The 18,261-nt window shown below is 45.3% G+C and overlaps 1 protein-coding gene across 1 annotated transcript; it reads left to right on the plus strand.

Moving 5' to 3' along the window:
- Positions 1-2,575: 2,575 nt before the first annotated feature.
- Positions 2,576-3,523, plus strand: LOC120058035 (gamma-crystallin M3-like). Its single transcript, XM_039006519.1, has 3 exons — positions 2,576-2,605; positions 2,828-3,070; positions 3,224-3,523. The coding sequence occupies exons 1-3, from the start codon at positions 2,576-2,578 to the stop codon at positions 3,521-3,523; spliced, it is 573 nt and encodes a 190-aa protein (XP_038862447.1).
- The last annotated feature ends 14,738 nt before the right edge of the window (positions 3,524-18,261 follow it).

An 18,261-nucleotide genomic window follows, 5' to 3' on the forward strand; every position in this document is an offset into this window, starting at 1 on the left:
ACGGGGAGATTGGCGGAGTCAGGCGATAGACCTGAGCCAACTCCCCGTGCTTACTGGTAGCAGCGTAGTACTGGTCAGGCACCGTGTTATGCGGTGAAGCGCACGGTGTCGCCAGTACGCGCTCATAGCCCGGAGAGCTATAGGCCAGCCCCCCGCAAGTGCCATGCGAGAGTGGGCATCCAGCCAGGGCGGATTGTGCCAGCTCAGCGTGTTTGGTCTCCGGTACGCCGTTTCGACCCAGGGTATCCTGCGCCGGCTCTTTGTACTGTGTCTCCGGGGCGCTGGGAGGGTGCAGTTCGCCCTATGCCTGCGCTCCGCCCTTGCCGGGCGAATGTGGGCATTGAGCTTAAGGGAGAGGTGCGAGTGGTATGCACCAGATCTCCAGTGCTCCCCCACAGCCCGGTTCAACCTGTGCCTGCACTCTGGAGGGTCCGGGCTAAAGTGGTCATCCAGCCTGGAGGAGTGGTGCCAAGGCTGTGCACCAGAGCTCCAGTGCTCCCCCACAGCCCGGTCCATCCGGTTCCTCCTCCACGCACCAGGCCTCCTGTAGGTCTCCCCAGCCTGGTGGGCCCTGTGGCAGCCCCACGCACCAGGCTGTCTCTCCGTCTCCTCCCTCCAGGTTCTCCCTCCAGTCCGGAGCTGCCAGGGCCGCCCGTCAGTCCGGAGCTGCCAGAGCCGCCCGTCAGTCCGGAGCTGTGAGAGCCGCCCGTCAGTCCGGAGCTGCCAGAGCCGCCCGTCAGTCCGGAGCTGCCGGAGCCGCCCTCCTGTCCGGAGCTGCCGGAGCCGCCTGTCAGTCCGGAGCTGCCAGAGCCGCCCGTCAGTCCGGAGGCGCCACTCACTCCAGACTCGACCGTCAGTCCAGTGGGCGTCTATACCTATTGTATTCGGAGAATGTGACAAATCAAACTGTATTTGATTCGAAGAACAAAATGGTGAGCTAAATAATGTGTGTGTGTGTGTGTTCAGATTGATTAATCTGAACTGAAATGTGTGTGTTTGGGGTGGGGGTTCTACTGAGCTATATGGATTTTTTTAAGAACGTCAGACCAAGGATCATTTAGCTATTTGATTTGGAATTTTAAGACCACTTTAAGTATCAAAAAAATATGTAAAAAATATTTGATGAAAACAAATATGTGGCCTTACTGCTATTAGCCCATACAAACGCATTGAATAACAGATTCACTACATGAAACAACAGATAGTCCCCCCAAAAGGAAGTTTGTTCTGAAGTCTCTGTCCTATATCTGAGAGATATAAGAAAGATAAGGAAACTTTATTTAACACCTTATTTTTGGCACTAAACAGACTCCATATATACTTCCATTCATTTTTTCAACTGGTACCGGGGGACCTTCAGACGAGTGAGGCCTGTGGGGGTCATAGAATCTCATCTTTCCATAGAGGGGTCATAATAGTTTTTAGGCCGAACCGTTCGGATGCTACAGAAAATTTTGTGAGAAGACTGATTTTTGGAATGTCTCAAGGTCTGACAAACACCACTCTAGCTCTGTCACCTTTCACTACAGATGCGGAAGAGTGACATACGTAGGGGATGTGGTTATTTGAGACGCATCCAATGCAAAAAAACAGATATCTGTAGCTTAAACTGACAGGCTTGTATTGGGATTTTTTATTGAGCTAATTAGATTTCTAGGGGGCCTGGACATCGACATTAGGGGGTGTAAACCCTTTACAGACCCTTACCTAAGTGTTACCTAATTTACTTTTTTTGGTGTTACTTAAAGTGATGCCAGAAAGGTACGGTATAATTTCAGCCAGTAGCACTCACGAGTCAAAACGTATCGCTGAAAATAGGGAACATCATCATCCATTATTTGAATTTTGGGGGGGATGCAATATGTATGATATGTTAACAATTACAAAATAGTTTTTAAAAAAGTGCTTAATAAGATCCCATTCAATCTCCTTAAGAGGAATTTAAAAAATTTAAGATGATTGATTTATTTGAAATATTTTTTTATAATACACAATGCTATTTAAAGTTTTGTAACAGTTTCTCTAGTATCATGGTTATGAACCACAAAGGTTAGTTAAGTAACTACTCACAATTGATTATGTATTCACTGGTTAGGAATGTCTGTCTACGTTAAGTCAGCACACTGAACAAAAGATGAGTAATAATACATAGTTTAACCTAAAAGATGTTCACTCTTAAAACCATATGTGTGATTTCCTCTACTATAACATTGAGTCATTATACCAGCATTTAAAAAAGGCATCTTTCAAACCTTTTCAAAAAAGTATTGCACAGTGTATGGAGAACCTTCCATTTCAAGGCTGTTACTAACTGTTGTAAACTCTCAAACGGTTTTGTTACTTTGTTTGAGAAACAGTCGATTTAGAAATAGCCTTTCTAAAGACTAAGGGATCCAGTCCCTGAAAATGTGGACGTCAACTCAGTAGCCTCAGTAGGCCTCTAGAGCATGATGCTGATGCAGGGGTTTGAACAATGGAGCTAGGGATTCTTTAGGTTTGGTCAGGTATAAAAGAAAGGGTTAAACCAGGTAGAAAGTCAGTTCAGGAGCAGCAACCAGCAGCACAGTGAGCAAATATGTCCAACACCAGCATGAACATGGGCGGGGTAAGCACTGGCAAGACTTCTTAGAATTATTTTTACTTTAAATTTCAGAGATTGTTATATAAAAGGGCTCTTGTGCTCTACGCACCCCTAACTACAACATGATCATTTTACTTATCCCAATAACCTGGTTACCAGTGGGACTAAATAGCGCTGCAAATTCCTCTAAAATGCTTGTTTCCTACAATTGTTTAATTCAAAGATATGATTCCCTTTTATTTTCAGGCCACCTTCTATGAGGACAGGAACTTCCAGGGCCGCTCTTATGAGTGCAGCTCCGACTGCCCTGACATGTCTTCCTACATGAGCAGGTGCCAATCCTGCAGGGTTCAGAGCGGCTGCTTCATGGTGTACGAGCGCCCCAACTACATGGGAAACCAGTTCTTCATGAGGAGGGGAGAGTACTCAGACTATCAGAGTATGATGGGAATTACCGATGGTATCAGGTCCTGCCGCATGATCCCCATGGTAAGCCATATGATATTCAGGCTGCTGTAACAGTCCCACTAGAAGTAGCTGTGTGAAGTCCATAATCACACAAATCATATTGGCCCTGTGAGCTTATCAACAGTCTGGTGTAGTCAGTAATTATTTCAAATATTTGTATTTCCCAAATAACAGCACCGTGGAAACTTCAGGATGAGGATCTACGAGAGGGAGAACTTCGGAGGTCAGATGCACGAGATGATGGACGACTGTGACTCCATACAGGAGCGTTATCGTATGTCTGACTGCCAGTCCTGCAACGTGATGGACGGCCACTGGCTGATGTATGAGCAGCCCCACTTCAGAGGCAGGCAGATGTACATGAGGCCTGGAGAGTACAGGAACTTCAGAGATATGGGCATGGGAATGGGAGGCATGAGCGGTGGCATGAGGTTCATGAGCATGAGGCGTATCATGGATAACATGACTATGTAATTTTCTCAAAGGTTGTACGGAAATTGTTGATTAAATTTATTTCAACATTTTAAAACTGCTACATTTTCTTATTTTTGTGATTGTTTTACTCAGAGCACATCATGTTTAAACATTTCATTATTTCACTCTCCTACATCTTTAGCATTTCAAATTTCTGTGTAGATATCTGTTTGTTCACAATAGATGTATACTGATGTAAAATAATATCTAGTGATATTTAAAATCTTTAATTTAGAAAATATTACTTGATCCTGCCATATTATTTTGCAATGTACAATTTTTATGATTTTCAAATAAACTCACATAAAACATTTTTAAGAGATAACAGAGTTATCTAAAATAATAATTATAGGGTGGGAGGAAGGTTAGCAACAATTCATTTGCATTTGTTTACAAATCTCATATCTATAAAACCACGGTCAAGGTGTAAATAGACATGCAGCAAACAAGTTGTACTAGGTAACAATGTGTACCTAAATGATTACCTAAATACATATGTATTAATGTGCACTTGTATTGGAAGAATGCCAATACAAGTGTACATTGTTAAGCAAATTATTTTTACAACTCAATTATTTACTGTTGTATGTTATAATAATCTAAATTTAAAAGGCACTCGCACATCTGAGCTATCTTTGTTGCAGGTGCATGGTAACAGTTGAATAAGATGAGAAAAAAGAAGAAACCCACACACTGCTCTTGCTAGTATCACTACTCTTTATTAAGCTTTACGTATCGGCCTCAAGGCCTTTGTCAGAGCTTTTGTGTGTGTTCACAACCTGTACCCCTACGTAGACACTACTTTACCCACATACGTTCAATGTATCAAATGGGGTTGGAGTCGATGGTAAATAAGCAAGTGTTACCAAATATAAAAATGTGCATTTCATTTATTTAACCATGTAGGCCAGTTGAGAACAAGTTCTCATTTACAACTGCGACCTGGCCAAGATAAAGCAAAGCAGTGCAACAAAACTGTCACGACTTCAGCCGAAGTCGGTCCCTCTCCTTGTTCGGGCAGCGTTCGGCGGTCGACGTCTCCTGTCTTCTAGCCATCGCCGCTCCACCTTTCATTTTCCATTTGTTTTGTCTTGTTTCCCCGCACACCTGGTTCACATTCCCTCATCAGACTAAATGTATATTACCCTCTGCTTCCCCCATGTCTGTGTGTGGAATTGTTCTTTGTGTAGGGTGTTACGCTATAGGCTGGCTGTAACGGCAGTCTAGCTCTTCCTCCTCCTCAGACGAGGAGAGGCGAGAAGGATCGGAGGACCAATGTGCAGCGTGGTAAGTTTCCATAATTTAATGACATGAAAACTAGACAAGAATACAAAACAACAAACGTACTAACCGTCACAGTCCCGTGTGGCACAAACACTGACACAGGAGACAACCACCCACAAATCCCCAACACAAAACAAGCCACCTATATATGATTCTCAATCAGGGACAACGATTGACAGCTGGCTCTGATTGAGAACCATATTAGGCTGAACACAGAAACAGACAAACTAGACACACAACATAGAATGCCCACCCAGCTCACGTCCTGACCAACACTAAAACAAGCACAACACATAAGAACTCTGGTCAGGACGTTACAGTACCCCCCTCCTGAGGTGCGGACTCCGAACGCACCCCTAAAACTCAAGAGGAGGGTCTGGGTGGGCATCTGTCCACGGTGGCGGCTCCGGCGCAGGACGAGGACACCACTCCACCATTGTCTTTGTCCCCCTCCTTAGCGTCCTTTGAGTGGCGACCCTCGCCCCCGTCCCTGGTCTAGGAACCTTCACAAAGGTCCCCCGTAGATATAGAAGACAGCTCAGGACAGAGAGGTAGCTCAGGACAGAGAGGTAGCTCAGGACAGAGAGGCAGCTCAGGACAGAGGGGCAGCTCAGGACAGAGGGGCAACTCCGGACTGAAGGGCAGCTCCGGACTAGGGGCAACTCCGGACTGAGTGGCAGCTCCGGACTGAGTGGTAGCTCCGGACTGAGTGGCAGCTCATGACTGAAGGGCAGCTCATGACTGAAGGGCAGCTCATGACTGAAGGGCAGCTCATGACTGGAGGGCAGCTCATGACTGAAGGGCAGCTCATGACTGGAGGGCAGCTCATGACTGGAGGGCAGCTCATGACTGGAGGGCAGCTCATGACAGGAGGGCAGCTCATGACTGGAGGGCAGCTCATGATTGGAGGGCAGCTCATGACTGGAAAACAGCTCATGACTGGAGGGCAGCTCATGACTGGAGGGCAGCTCATGACTGGAAGGCAGCTCTGGCAGCTCCTGACTGGCTGGCGGCTTTGGCAGCTCCTGACTGGCTGGCGGCTCTGGCAGCTCATGACTGGCTGGCGGCTCTGGCAGCTCATGACTGGCTGGCGGCTCTGGCAGCTCCTGACTGGCTGGCGGCTCTGGCAGCTCCTGACTGGCTGGCGGCTCTGGCAGCTCCTGACTGGCTGGCGGCTCTGGCGGCTCCTGACTGGCTGGCGGCTCTGGCGGCTCCTGACTGACGGGCGGCTCTAGCGGCTCCTGACTGACGGGCGGCTCTGACGGCTCGGGACAGACGGGCGGCTCTGACGGCTCGGGACAGACGGGCGGCTCAGATGTCGCTGGGCAGACGGATGGCTCAGATGGCGCTGGGCAGACGGATGGCTCAGACGGCGCTGGGCAGACGGATGGCTCAGACGGCGCTGGGCAGACGGATGGCTCAGACGGCGCTGGGCAGGCAAGCAGCTCAGACTGCGCTGGGCAGACGAGCAGTGCAGGCGGCGTTGGGCAGACGGCCGACTCTGACCTGCTGAGGCGCACAGTAGGCCTGGTGCGTGGTGCCGGAACTGGTGGTACCGGACTGGAGACACGCACCTCAAGGCTAGTGCGGGGAGCAGGAACGAACAGGGCACACTGGACTCTCGAGGTGCACTATAGGCCTGGTGAGTGGTACCGGAACTGGAGGTACTGGGCTGGAGACACGCACCACAGGGAGAGTGCGTGGAGGAGGAACAGGGCTCTGGAAACGCACTGGAAACCTGGTGCGTGGTGTAGGCACTGGTGGTACTGGGCTGGGGTGGGAAGGTGGCGCCGGATATACCGGACCGTGCAGGCGTACTGGCTCCCTTGAGCACCGAGCCTGCCCAACCTTACCTGGTTGAATGCTCCTCGTACCCGTCCAGTGCGGGGAGGTGGAATAACCCGCACTGGGCTGTGTTGGCGAACCGGGGACACCATGCGTAAGGCTGGTGCCATGTACACCGGCCCGAGGAGACGTACTGGAGGCCAGATATGTTGAGCCGGCTTCATGGCACTTGGCTCAATGCTCAATCTAGCCCGGCCAGTGCGGGGAGGTGGAATAACCCGCACCGGGCTATGCACACGTACAGGAGACACCGTGCGCTCTTCCGCATAACACGGTGTCTGCCCGTACTCCCGCTCTCCACAGTAAGCATGGGAAGTTGGCGCAGGTTTCCTACCTGCCTTCGCCACACTACCCTTTAGCCCCCCCCCCAAGAAATGTTTGGGATTTCTTCTCGGGTTTCCGTGCTAGCCGCGTACCTTCATAACGCCGGTTCCTCTCTCCGGTTGCCTCTGCTCTCCTAGCTGCCTCCAGCTGTTCCCATGGGAGGCGATCCTTTCCAACCTTAGCCCAGGGTCCTTTACCGTTCATAATTTCCTCCCATGTCCAGGAGTCCTGTGTAGTGGGCCGCTGCTGCTGCCCGTAGCCACGCTGCTTGGTCCGAGTTAGGTGGGTGGTTCTGTAACGGCAGTCTAGCTCTTCCTCCTCCTCAGACGAGGAGAGGCGAGAAGGATCGGAGGACCAATGTGCAGCGTGGTAAGTTTCCATAATTTAATGACATGAAAACTAGACAAGAATACAAAACAACAAACGTACTAACCGTCACAGTCCCGTGTGGCACAAACACTGACACAGGAGACAACCACCCACAAATCCCCAACACAAAACAAGCCACCTATATATGATTCTCAATCAGGGACAACGATTGACAGCTGCCTCTGATTGAGAACCATATTAGGCTGAACACAGAAACAGACAAACTAGACACACAACATAGAATGCCCAACCAGCTCACGTCCTGACCAACACTAAAACAAGCACAACACATAAGAACTCTGGTCAGGACGTTACACTGGCTTGCGCTAGGTTTGTTTCAAACCTAGGTTTGTTTGTTTTGTTCATGTTACCGTTGTCGTGTCTTTGGCTATGCCGGATTAAGTGATATGACATGTTATTCTATAAAATCCTTTCTCCGTAATAACTATTACCTGATTGAGCTAATCATGTAAATGTAATTAACTAGAAAGTCGGAGCACCACGAAAGAATATTTATAGAGCTGTTATCTTCCGAATAAACTCTTAAAAGACCTAATAATATTTTACATCAATAGCAGTCAATATTAATCGTCATCTGAAAGTTATAAATTCCTGGTTATCTTCACGAACCCTGGCTAACAAGTTGAATCAGCAATACAAAATAGGGTTTAATTATTTATTTACTAAATACCTAACCAATCACACAGAATTACATATACCTTGATTACAAATTACGTCATAAAGGAAAACATCCCTAGCGGGCGGAACAGATATGACAGCTGGTTACACAAAAGAAAAGGGGGCTGGGTTTGAGTGAAAGAGCGGGAAGACTTGAGGAACATAGAAAGAAGCCATGCTATCATAAATACAGTATCCTATGCATTCTAAATTACCGCCCATTTGGAAAAGTAAAATGCAATCGATATTTACCCTGAGCTGCGATCGGTAGGTTGGTGGTAGATGGAAGGCCGTGTTGCCCAACCGAGTCCTTTGTCCTTGAAGAATGTCTCTGCTGGTAAATTGAATACGTTGTAGTAACGTCGTTGTGTGGTAGACGGGATACTCTGTTCTTTCCTAGCCCGCGTTTGTAGCTGCTGTTGCAAACTCACAGCTAGGAGGTATCACTTCTGGAGTGAATAAGAGTGCAAAGTTCATAACATTCGCAACCAAAGCTCACGCTGAGGTTGGCTTAGTTCTGTAGTTGACATGTTAGTCCCTTTTAACGCAAAGGCTGCAGACCACAGGTACTTGGAACCGGAGGTTCAGTTTTCGTCAAAGGCTTATATAGTGGAGGGAGAAATTGGGTGTGTTTCATAATTTACAACCTATGTCTCTTCACGTGGGCGGGCCACTGAGTCGGGCCTAATTCACTCTTGAAAACCCAATTCTCACAATTTAGAAGCTAAAATCACATTTCATCCCATCACAAATAATTTCATATTTAAACATTTGAATTGAACAACAATTCCATGTGAATCCGATAACTCTGATGTGTAGACTTTCCACTGTAGAGTTTGTCATTCTATCATTGATGAGAATGTGCCAGATGACAACCGAACTGACATAATATACATTAGGTACCACCGCATATGTTCAATTGGTCGGATTACCAGAATATAGTTGTTTCCCCCCACCTTTCTGATGTTCCCAGAATCTCTATGTTAACAAAGGGATTTTCAAGTTTCACATCAGTAGGGTAGAGAGAGGGAAAAAGGGGGGCAGAGGTATTTATGACTGTCATAAACCTACCCCCAGGCCAACGTCATGACACCGTGGTTGTGCTTTGTGCTGCCTCGCCTGTGCCTTCGGGCCAGGGTATATATTAATGTTCTCCTGTTATCACCAATCTCTGCTCTCCTGCGACTGACTTCCCGGCAACCAGTTACTCCACCCGGCTCTTTTAGGACGTGAGAGGGTGTCCGCCCTCGTCTCGTGCCTCTCGGGGAAAGCCCTGGAGTGGGCAAACGCCGTGTGGGTAGAAGGAGATGCGGCGCTGGACCACTTCGAGGTGTTTGCTCGCCGCATCCTGGCAGTCTTCGACCACCCGCCCGAGTGTAGAGCGGCGGGTGAACGTCTCTTCCACCTGAGGCAGGGGACGAGGAGCGCCCAGGAGTTCGCCCTGGACTTCCGGACCCTGGCCGCCGGAGCGGGATGAAACGACAGGGCCCTGATCGACCACTACTTGGGTCAAACGTTTCGGGTAGCCTTCCACAAGCTTCCCACAATAAGTTGGGTGAATTTTGGCCCATTCCTCCTGACAGAGCTGGTGTAACTGAATCAGGTTTGTAGGACTCCTTGCTCGCACACACTTTTTCAGTTCAGCCCACAAATTTTCTATAGGATTGAGGTCAGGACTGTGTAGTGGCCACTCCAATACCTTGACTTTGTTGTCCTTAAGCCATTTTGCCACAACTTTGGAAGTATGCTTGGGGTCAATGTCCATTTGGAAGACCCATTTGCGACCAAGCTTTAACTTCCTGATTGATGTCTTGAGATGTTGCTTCAATATATCCACATACTTTTAATTACTCATGAAGTCATCTATTTTGTGAAGTGCACCAGTCCCTCCTGCAGCAAAGCAACCCCACAACATGATGCTGCCACCCCCATGCTTCACGGTTGGGATGGTGTTCTTCGGCTTGCAAGCCTCCCCCTTTTTCCTCCAAGCATAACGATGGTCATTATGGCCAAACAGTTCAATTTTTGTTTCATCAGACCAGATGACATTTCTCCAAAAAGTATGATCTTTGTCCCCATGTGCAGTTGCAAACCGTAGTCTGGCTTTTTTATGGCGGTTTTGGAGCAGTGGCTTCTTCCTTGCTGAGCGGACTTTCAGGTTAGGTCGATATAGGACTCGTTTTACTCTGGATGTAGATACTTTTGTACCTGTTTCCTCCAGGATCTTCACAAGGTCCTTTGCTGTAGTTTTGGGATTGATTTGCACTTTTCGCACCAAAGTACGTTCATCTCCAGGAAACAGAACGCCTCTCCTTTCTGAGCGGTATGATGGCTGCGTGGTCTCATGGTGTTTATATTTGCAGACTATTGTTTGGACAGATGAACATGGTACCTTCAGGTGTTTGGAAATTGCTCCCAAGGATGAACCAGACTTTTTCTGAGGTCTTGGCTGATTTCTTTTGATTTTTCCATGATGTCAAGCAAAGAGGCACTGAGTTTGAAGGTAGGCCTTGAAATACATCCACAGGTACACCTCCAATTGACTCAAATTATGTCAATTAGCCTATCAGAAGCTTCTAAAGCCATGATGTCATTTTCTGGAATTTTCCAAACTGTTTAAAGGCACAGTCAACTTAGTGTATGTAAACTTCTGACCAACTGGAATTGTGATAAAGTGAATTATAAGTGAAATAATCTGTCTGTAAACAATTGTTGGAAAAATTACTTGTGTCATGCTCAAAGTAGATGTCCTAACCGACTTGCCAAAACTATATTTTGTTAACAAGACATTTGTGGAGTGGTTGAAAAACAAGTTTTAATGACTCCAACCTAAGTGTATGTAAACTTCCGACTTCAACTGTATATACACAGGAAAGATCATACATCGTTTACTAATCATGTCATGAAAAGCCCTTAGTGGGCTAACCCTATATGACGGCTGGTTACACAAAGGAAGGGGGTTGGGTTTGAATGAAAGAGTGGGAAGACTGAGGGACAAAGGGATTGGGTCTTTATCGAACCTTGGCTGATGTACGAGCAGTCCCACTATAGAGGCAGGCAGATGTACATGAGGCCCGGAGAGCACAGGAGCTTCAGAGATATGGGCATGGGAATGGGAAGCATGAGCTTCATGAGCATGAGGTGTATCATGGACAGCATGTCTATGTAATTTCCTCAAATGGTGAATAAAAATTGTTGATTAAATTCATTTTAAAATGTTAACAATGCTCGTATTTTTTTTCTCTTTCTTTTACTCAGGGCAATTCAGCTTTAAGCATTTCACTATTTCACTCCCTACATTTAACATTTAAATGGTTCTGTATAGATATGATTGTGTACAATAGATGCATGCTGGATGGAAAGTGATATCCAATGATATCTCAGATCTTTAATTTAGAATAGATTACTCGATCCTGCAATGTTATTTTGCAATGCACAATTAAGTATTTACAAAGTAAGATAAGAGTCATCTAAAACAATACTTATATGGTGAAATGAAGGCTAGCACAAATTAATTTGCATTTGTTTACAAATCTTACATTTTCACAACTCATTTACTTGATTGCACAATCGGAGAGCCCAGCCAACAGCAAGTTGCAGTAATCCAGACGGGAGATGACAAGTACCTTGTCGTGACTTGACTTTAACATTATATGAAGACTGTTATTTATCTAATTGACTACCTGTATATTTGTTACCTGATTAAATTAATCATGTAACAATTAAGTCATTAGGATCTGTGGCACCAAGAGAGTGGTTCTTTAAAGAGTAACCATCTAACCTATCACATCTATAAACAATCAACTTATTAACATAACCTTGTATCATGTCACCATTCTGAACAGTCGTAACCTCCTTGTGTCATATCTGCTCCTGCTACGCCCTCTGGTTTTCATCCGGTGTCTTCTTGACCTGCAGTTACTCCCTCTGTACACTCTCTTCCTCTCTCTCTCTGTGTTATTGTGTTTGGAGACAGGTGTGCTGGAGTCAGAGCAGATCCCTACCAGCTGCAACTCATTCCATAATCAAGACCTCTACAAATACTCAGTCCTGCCACTTCCACTCTGCCAGATTGTAATCTCTGCTCAGTCAGTTCATGATTCTAGCCATTTATGATTATTCAAGATCCTGTTACTCTGTTGTGCCTGTTTCCATGCCTGACACCGTTTATCCTCTCATTGCAGTTTACCGCTCTGTCTCTGGCTCCAGTTCCACATCTCACCACCCAACTACCTTGCTCTGGATTTTACTCACCACCACTACCTTGGATTCCCCTCAGGACCTGTTCACCCTGTTCTACTCAGCTAACTCCAACCTCAGTCTCCACATCTGTTTTTTCTGCAACTCACCCGAGCTCCCCGGATCTGCACTCCATATCTCCCTGTGTAACAATAAATATTTTGGTTCATTCATCTCTGTTTCCTCATCTGAGTCTGCTCTTGGGTTCCCGTGTCGCTCTGCTTAACACCTTGCATCTGCAAAAACCCAAGCCTTACTTATGATTCAGTTCTACACGTTGGTTTAATAATTTTTTACTAGCTAATTAAATGGGAACACAGGATAAACACACACACTTTGCACCGATTGACTGGAAGCTTAATACGCTGAAAACAGGTCCTTAGTGCACTGGTTCTCCATCCTGGTCCTGGGGACCCAAAGTGGTGCACATTTTTGTTTTTGCCCTAGCACTACACAGATTCAAATTATCAACTCATCAAAAGGCTTTGATTTGACTCAGGTGTGTAGTGCTAGGGCAAAAACAAAAATGTGCACCCCTGCGGGTCCCCAGGCTTGAGAACCACTGCCCTAGCGGAATGACAACATGGATACTTGTTGATGGAGAGAGGGACAGAGACACTTAACATTGCCTCATTCAGAAACTACTCTCACCTACAATAACCATATACTTTACACACGAACCTCCACCCGCTTTGAGCAACAAATAATGTATTTACCTGAAATGCTTTGGTTCGCCTGGGATCTCTTAGTGAACGGGGCAGCCTTGGAAAGGCGGCACGCTTGTAAGGATCTGATTGTCCGAAATGGTTCCAACAACTCTTCTACTGTTGTCCTTCATAGTTGTCTGGTAACCAGTGACTTGTTGTGTAGGCCTGAACAGAACTACAGAGTTGATTTTCCTTCCATTCGCTCTTGAAGATGCTTCTTTGAAGATAGGCTAGCCAGCCGTATCGATGGTTCCCCAATAGGTTGATGATAGTAGCGTAATATGATGGTTTGAGCAGAGTAACAGGATGGTCCTTCTTCGAAAGCGAATTTAACCTTTCATTGCTACCCATCCCGGATCCGGGAGCATCCTCATCAAAAAAGCTGACTAGCATAGCCTAGCGCGACAGGGATATCATATAATATAATTTTCATGAAATCACAAGTCCAATACAGCAAATGAAAGATAAACATCTTGTGAATCCAGCCATCATTTCCGATTTTTTTTATGTTTTACAGCGAAAACACAATATGTATTTCTATTAGCTAACCACAATAGCAAAAGACTCAACCGCATATTTTCACCATTTTTCTACCGCATAGGTAGCTATCACAAAACCGACCAAATAGAGATATAATTAGTCACTAACCAAGAAACAACTTCATCAGATGACAGTCTTATAACATGTTATACAATAAATTTATGTTTTGTTCGAAAATGTGCATATTTGAGGTATAAATCATAGTTTTACATTGCTGCTACCATCAAAAATATCACCAAAGCAGCCAGAATAATTACAGAGAGCAACGTGAAATACCTAAATACTCATCATAAAACATTTATGAAAAATACATGGTGTACAGCAAATGAAAGATAAACATCTTGTGAATCCAGCCAATATTTCCGATTTTTTAAGTGTTTTACAGCGAAAACACAATATAGCATTATATTAGCTTACCACAATAGCCAAACACACAAATGCATTTATTAGCAGCAAAAGGTAGCGATCGCAAAAACCAGCAAAAGATATAAAATTAATCACTAACCTTGACCAACTTCATCAGATGACAGTCTTATAACATCAGGTTATACAATACACTTATGTTTTGTTCGAAAATGTGCATATTTAGAGCTGCAAACCGTGGTTATACATTGTGAATATGTAGCATCGATTCACCAAATTGTCCGGAGCTATTTTGGACACACCTAATCTGACCAAAGAACTCATCATAAACTTTACTAAAAAATACATGTTGGACAGCAAATGAAAGATACACTAGTTCTTAATGCAACCGCCGTGTTAGATTTTTAAAAATAACTTTACCATAACAAACAGCTTACGTTATAGCGAGACAGCGCCCGCCAAAACGCGGATAATAGGACTCAACATTTTCCACAGAAATACGAAATAACATCATAAATTGTTCTTACTTTTGCTGAGCTTCCATCAGAATCTTGTACAAGGAGTCCTTTGTCCAGAATAAATCGTTGTTTGGTTTTAGAATGTCGAATTCGCTCCACAAGGCTAGCCAATGTTGATGACGTTCCCAATTTCTCTCGACGCAGAGAACGGAAAACTCCAAAAGTCCCATTAAACGTTGAATAAACTGATGAAACTTGGTTGAAAAAACCTACTTGATGTTTTTCTAATATGTATCAAATAAAAACAAAGCCGGAGATATTAGCCGTGTATACCGAACGCTTATCATAAGACAATATGGAGGTGCTTCCCGCGCCTAGGTAGAGAAAGGAAATTCTGGACACGTCATTCCAAGAGCTCTTGTTCGACCTCAGATCAAGCTAGACACCCCATTCCACCTTCCACTGCCTGTTGACATCTAGTGGAAGGCGTATGCAGTGCATGCATATGTATAAATATAAGGCAATTCAATAGGCAGGCCCTGGAACAGAGCATCGTTTTCCGATTTTTCACTTCTTGTCTGGAAGTTTGCTGCAAAATGAGTTCTGTTTTACTCACAGATATAATTCAAACAGTTTTAGAAACTTGAGAGTGTGTTCTATCCAATAGTAATAATATGCATATTGTACGATCTAGAATAGAGTACGAGGCAGTTTAATTTGGGCACGATTTTTTCCAAAGTGGAAACAGCGCCCCCATATTGACAAGAAGTTAACTCCTTATGGCTGCAATCCCGTTAACGGGATCGATATGACAACAGCCAGTGTGTCATGTTCTGACCATAGTTCTTGTGTGTTTTGCTTGTTTTAGGTGTTGGTCAGGACGTGAGCTGGGTGGGCATTCTATGTTGTGTGTCTAGTTTGTCTGTTTCTATGTTTGGCCTAATATGGTTCTCAATCAGAGGCAGGTGTTTTGTGTTGTCTCTGATTGGGAATCATATATAGGTGGCTTGTTTTGTGTTGGGGTTTGTGGGTGGTTGTTTCCTGTCTTTGTGTTTTCTCTGCACCAGATAGGGCTGTATCGGTTTGCCACATTTGTTATTTTGTATCGTGTTAAGTGTTCACTGTTTATCGTTTTATTAAACATGTTGAGCACTGGCTACGCTGCGTGTTGGTCTGATCCCTGTTACACCCTCTCTTCTCGTGAAGAGAGGGAAGGCTGCCGTTACACAGTAAAAGTGCAGGGCGCCAAAATCAAACAACCGAAATCTCATAATTAAAATTCCTCAAACATACATGTATCTCATACCATTTTAAAGGTAATCTTGTTGTTAATCCCACCAAAGTAGAAATAGAGATAAAATTAATCACTAACCTTTGATGATCTTCATCAGATGACACTCATAGGACTTCATATTACACAATACATACACTGCTCAAAAAAATAAAGGGAACACTTAAACAACACAATGTAACTCCAAGTCAATCACACTTCTGTGAAATCAAACTGTCCACTTAGGAAGCAACACTGATTGACAATAAATTTCACATGCTGTTGTGCAAATGGAATAGACAAAAGGTGGAAATTATAGGCAATTAATAAGACACCCCCAAAAAAGGAATGGTTCTGCAGGTGGTGACCACACACCACTTCTCAGTTCCTATGCTTCCTGGCTGATGTTTTGGTCACTTTTGAATGCTGGCGGTGCTTTCACTCTAGTGGTAGCATGAGACGGAGTCTACAACCCACACAAGTGGCTCAGGTAGTGCAGTTCATCCAGGATGGCACATCAATGCGAGCTGTGGCAAAAAGGTTTGCTGTGTCTGTCAGCGTAGTGTCCAGAGCATGGAGGCGCTACCAGGAGAAAGGCCAGTACATCAGGAGACGTGGAGGAGGCCGTAGGAGGGCAACAACCCAGCAGCAGGACCGCTACCTCCGCCTTTGTGCAAGGAGGTGCACTGCCAGAGCCCTGCAAAATGACCTCCAGCAGGCCACAAATGTGCATGTGTCTGCTCAAACAGTCAGAAACAGACTCCATGAGGGTGGTATGAGGGCCCGACGTCCACAGGTGGGGGTTGTGCTTACAGCCCAGCACCGTGTAGGACGTTTGGCATTTGCCAGAGAACACCAAGATTGGCAAATTCGCCACTGGCGCCCTGTGCTCTTCACAGATGAAAGCAGGTTCACACTGAGCACATGAGCACATGTGACAGACGTGACAGAGTCTGGAGACGCCGTGGAGAACGTTCTGCTGCCTGCAACATCCTCCAGCATGACCGGTTTGGCGGTGGGTCAGTCATGGTGTGGGGTGGCATTTCTTTGTGGGGCCGCACAGCCCTCCATGTGCTCGCCAGAGGTAGCCTGACTGCCATTAGATACCGAGATGAGATCCTCAGACCCCTTGTGAGACCATATGCTGACACATGCACATTTGTGGCCTGCTGGAGGTCATTTTGCAGGGCTCTGGCAGTGCACTTCCTTGCACAAAGGCGGAGGTAGCGGTCCTGCTGCTGGGTTGTTGCCCTCCTACGGCCTCCTCCACGTCTCCTGATGTACTGGCCTGTCTCCTGGTAGCGCCTCCATGCTCTGGACACTACGCTGACAGACACAGCAAACCTTTTTGCCACAGCTCGCATTGATGTGCCATCCTGGATGAACTCCACTACCTGAGCCACTTGTGTGGGTTGTAGACTCCGTCTCATGCTACCACTAGAGTGAAAGCACCGCCAGCATTCAAAAGTGACCAAAACATCAGCCAGGAAGCATAGGAACTGAGAAGTGGTGTGTGGTCACCACCTGCAGAACCATTCCTTTTTTGGGGGTGTCTTACTAATTGCCTATAATTTCCACCTTTTGTCTATTCCATTTGCACAACAGCATGTGAAATTTATTGTCAATCAGTGTTGCTTCCTAAGTGGACAGTTTGATTTCATAGAAGTGTGATTGACTTGGAGTTACATTGTGTTGTTTAAGTGTTCCCTTTATTTTTTTGAGCAGTGTATATGTATTGTTCGATTAAGTTCATATTTATATCCAAAAACCTCCGTTTACATTGGCGACATGTTCAGAAATGCCTCCAAAATATCCGGAGAAATTGCAGAGCCACGTCAAATAACATAAATACTGATTTTGATGAAAGATACATGTTTTACATAGAATTAAAGATACACTTGTTCTTAATGCAACCGCTGTCAGATTTCAAAAAGCTTTACGGCAAAACACAATATTCAATAATCTGAAAACAGCGTTCAGCCACAAAAGCAAGCCATACAGTTACCCACCCAAATTGTGCAGTCAACAAAACTCATAAAAAGCATTAAAAATCTTCACTTACCTTTGCTGATCTTTGTCGGAATGCACTCCCAGGACTCCCACTTCCACAAGAAATGTTCCGTTTTTTTTCGGTAATGTCCATCATTTATGTCCAAATAGCTATTTTTGTTGCGTGTTTGGTATACAAATTCAACGTCAGGGAAGCGCGTTCCCTAAAACCTGACGAAATGTCCAAAAGTTCCGTAACAGTCCGTAGAAACATGTCAAACGATGTATTGAATCAATCTTTAGAATGTTTTTAACATAAATCTTGAATAACGTTCCAACTGGAGAATTACATTGACTTCAGATGAGCGATGGACCGGAGCTCCCTCTCATGTGAACGCGCATGGTCAAAGAATGGTCACCTCATGGCAGACCTGACTAATTCTCCTCTCATCCAGCCCCCCTTCACAGTAGAGTCATCAGACAAAGTTCTACAGACTGTAGAAGCCGTAGGAAGTGAAAACTCATCCATATCTCGCTGTGATACAAAACTGCCTGGGAGTGACAGAAATAGGGGAGGTAATTAGTGAAGTGATGGAGTCCAGGTGAGTCTCAATGGTTGTCAGAGCCAGTGATTAGTAAACCGGCAACATCGAGTACCGGCGAGGGAGTTGA

The sequence above is a fragment of the Salvelinus namaycush genome, chromosome 13, assembly GCF_016432855.1.
Source record: "Salvelinus namaycush isolate Seneca chromosome 13, SaNama_1.0, whole genome shotgun sequence".
Lineage (NCBI taxonomy): Eukaryota > Metazoa > Chordata > Actinopteri > Salmoniformes > Salmonidae > Salvelinus > Salvelinus namaycush.

Excerpts from the sequence above, each read along its gene's own strand:
- LOC120058035 (XM_039006519.1), top strand. The coding sequence starts at position 2,576 with ATGTCCAACACCAGCATGAACATGGGCGGG. Across the intron at positions 2,606-2,827 it reads CCAGCATGAACATGGGCGGG|GCCACCTTCTATGAGGACAG; the intron begins GTAAGCACTGGC and ends TTTTATTTTCAG. Across the intron at positions 3,071-3,223 it reads CCTGCCGCATGATCCCCATG|CACCGTGGAAACTTCAGGAT; the intron begins GTAAGCCATATG and ends CCCAAATAACAG.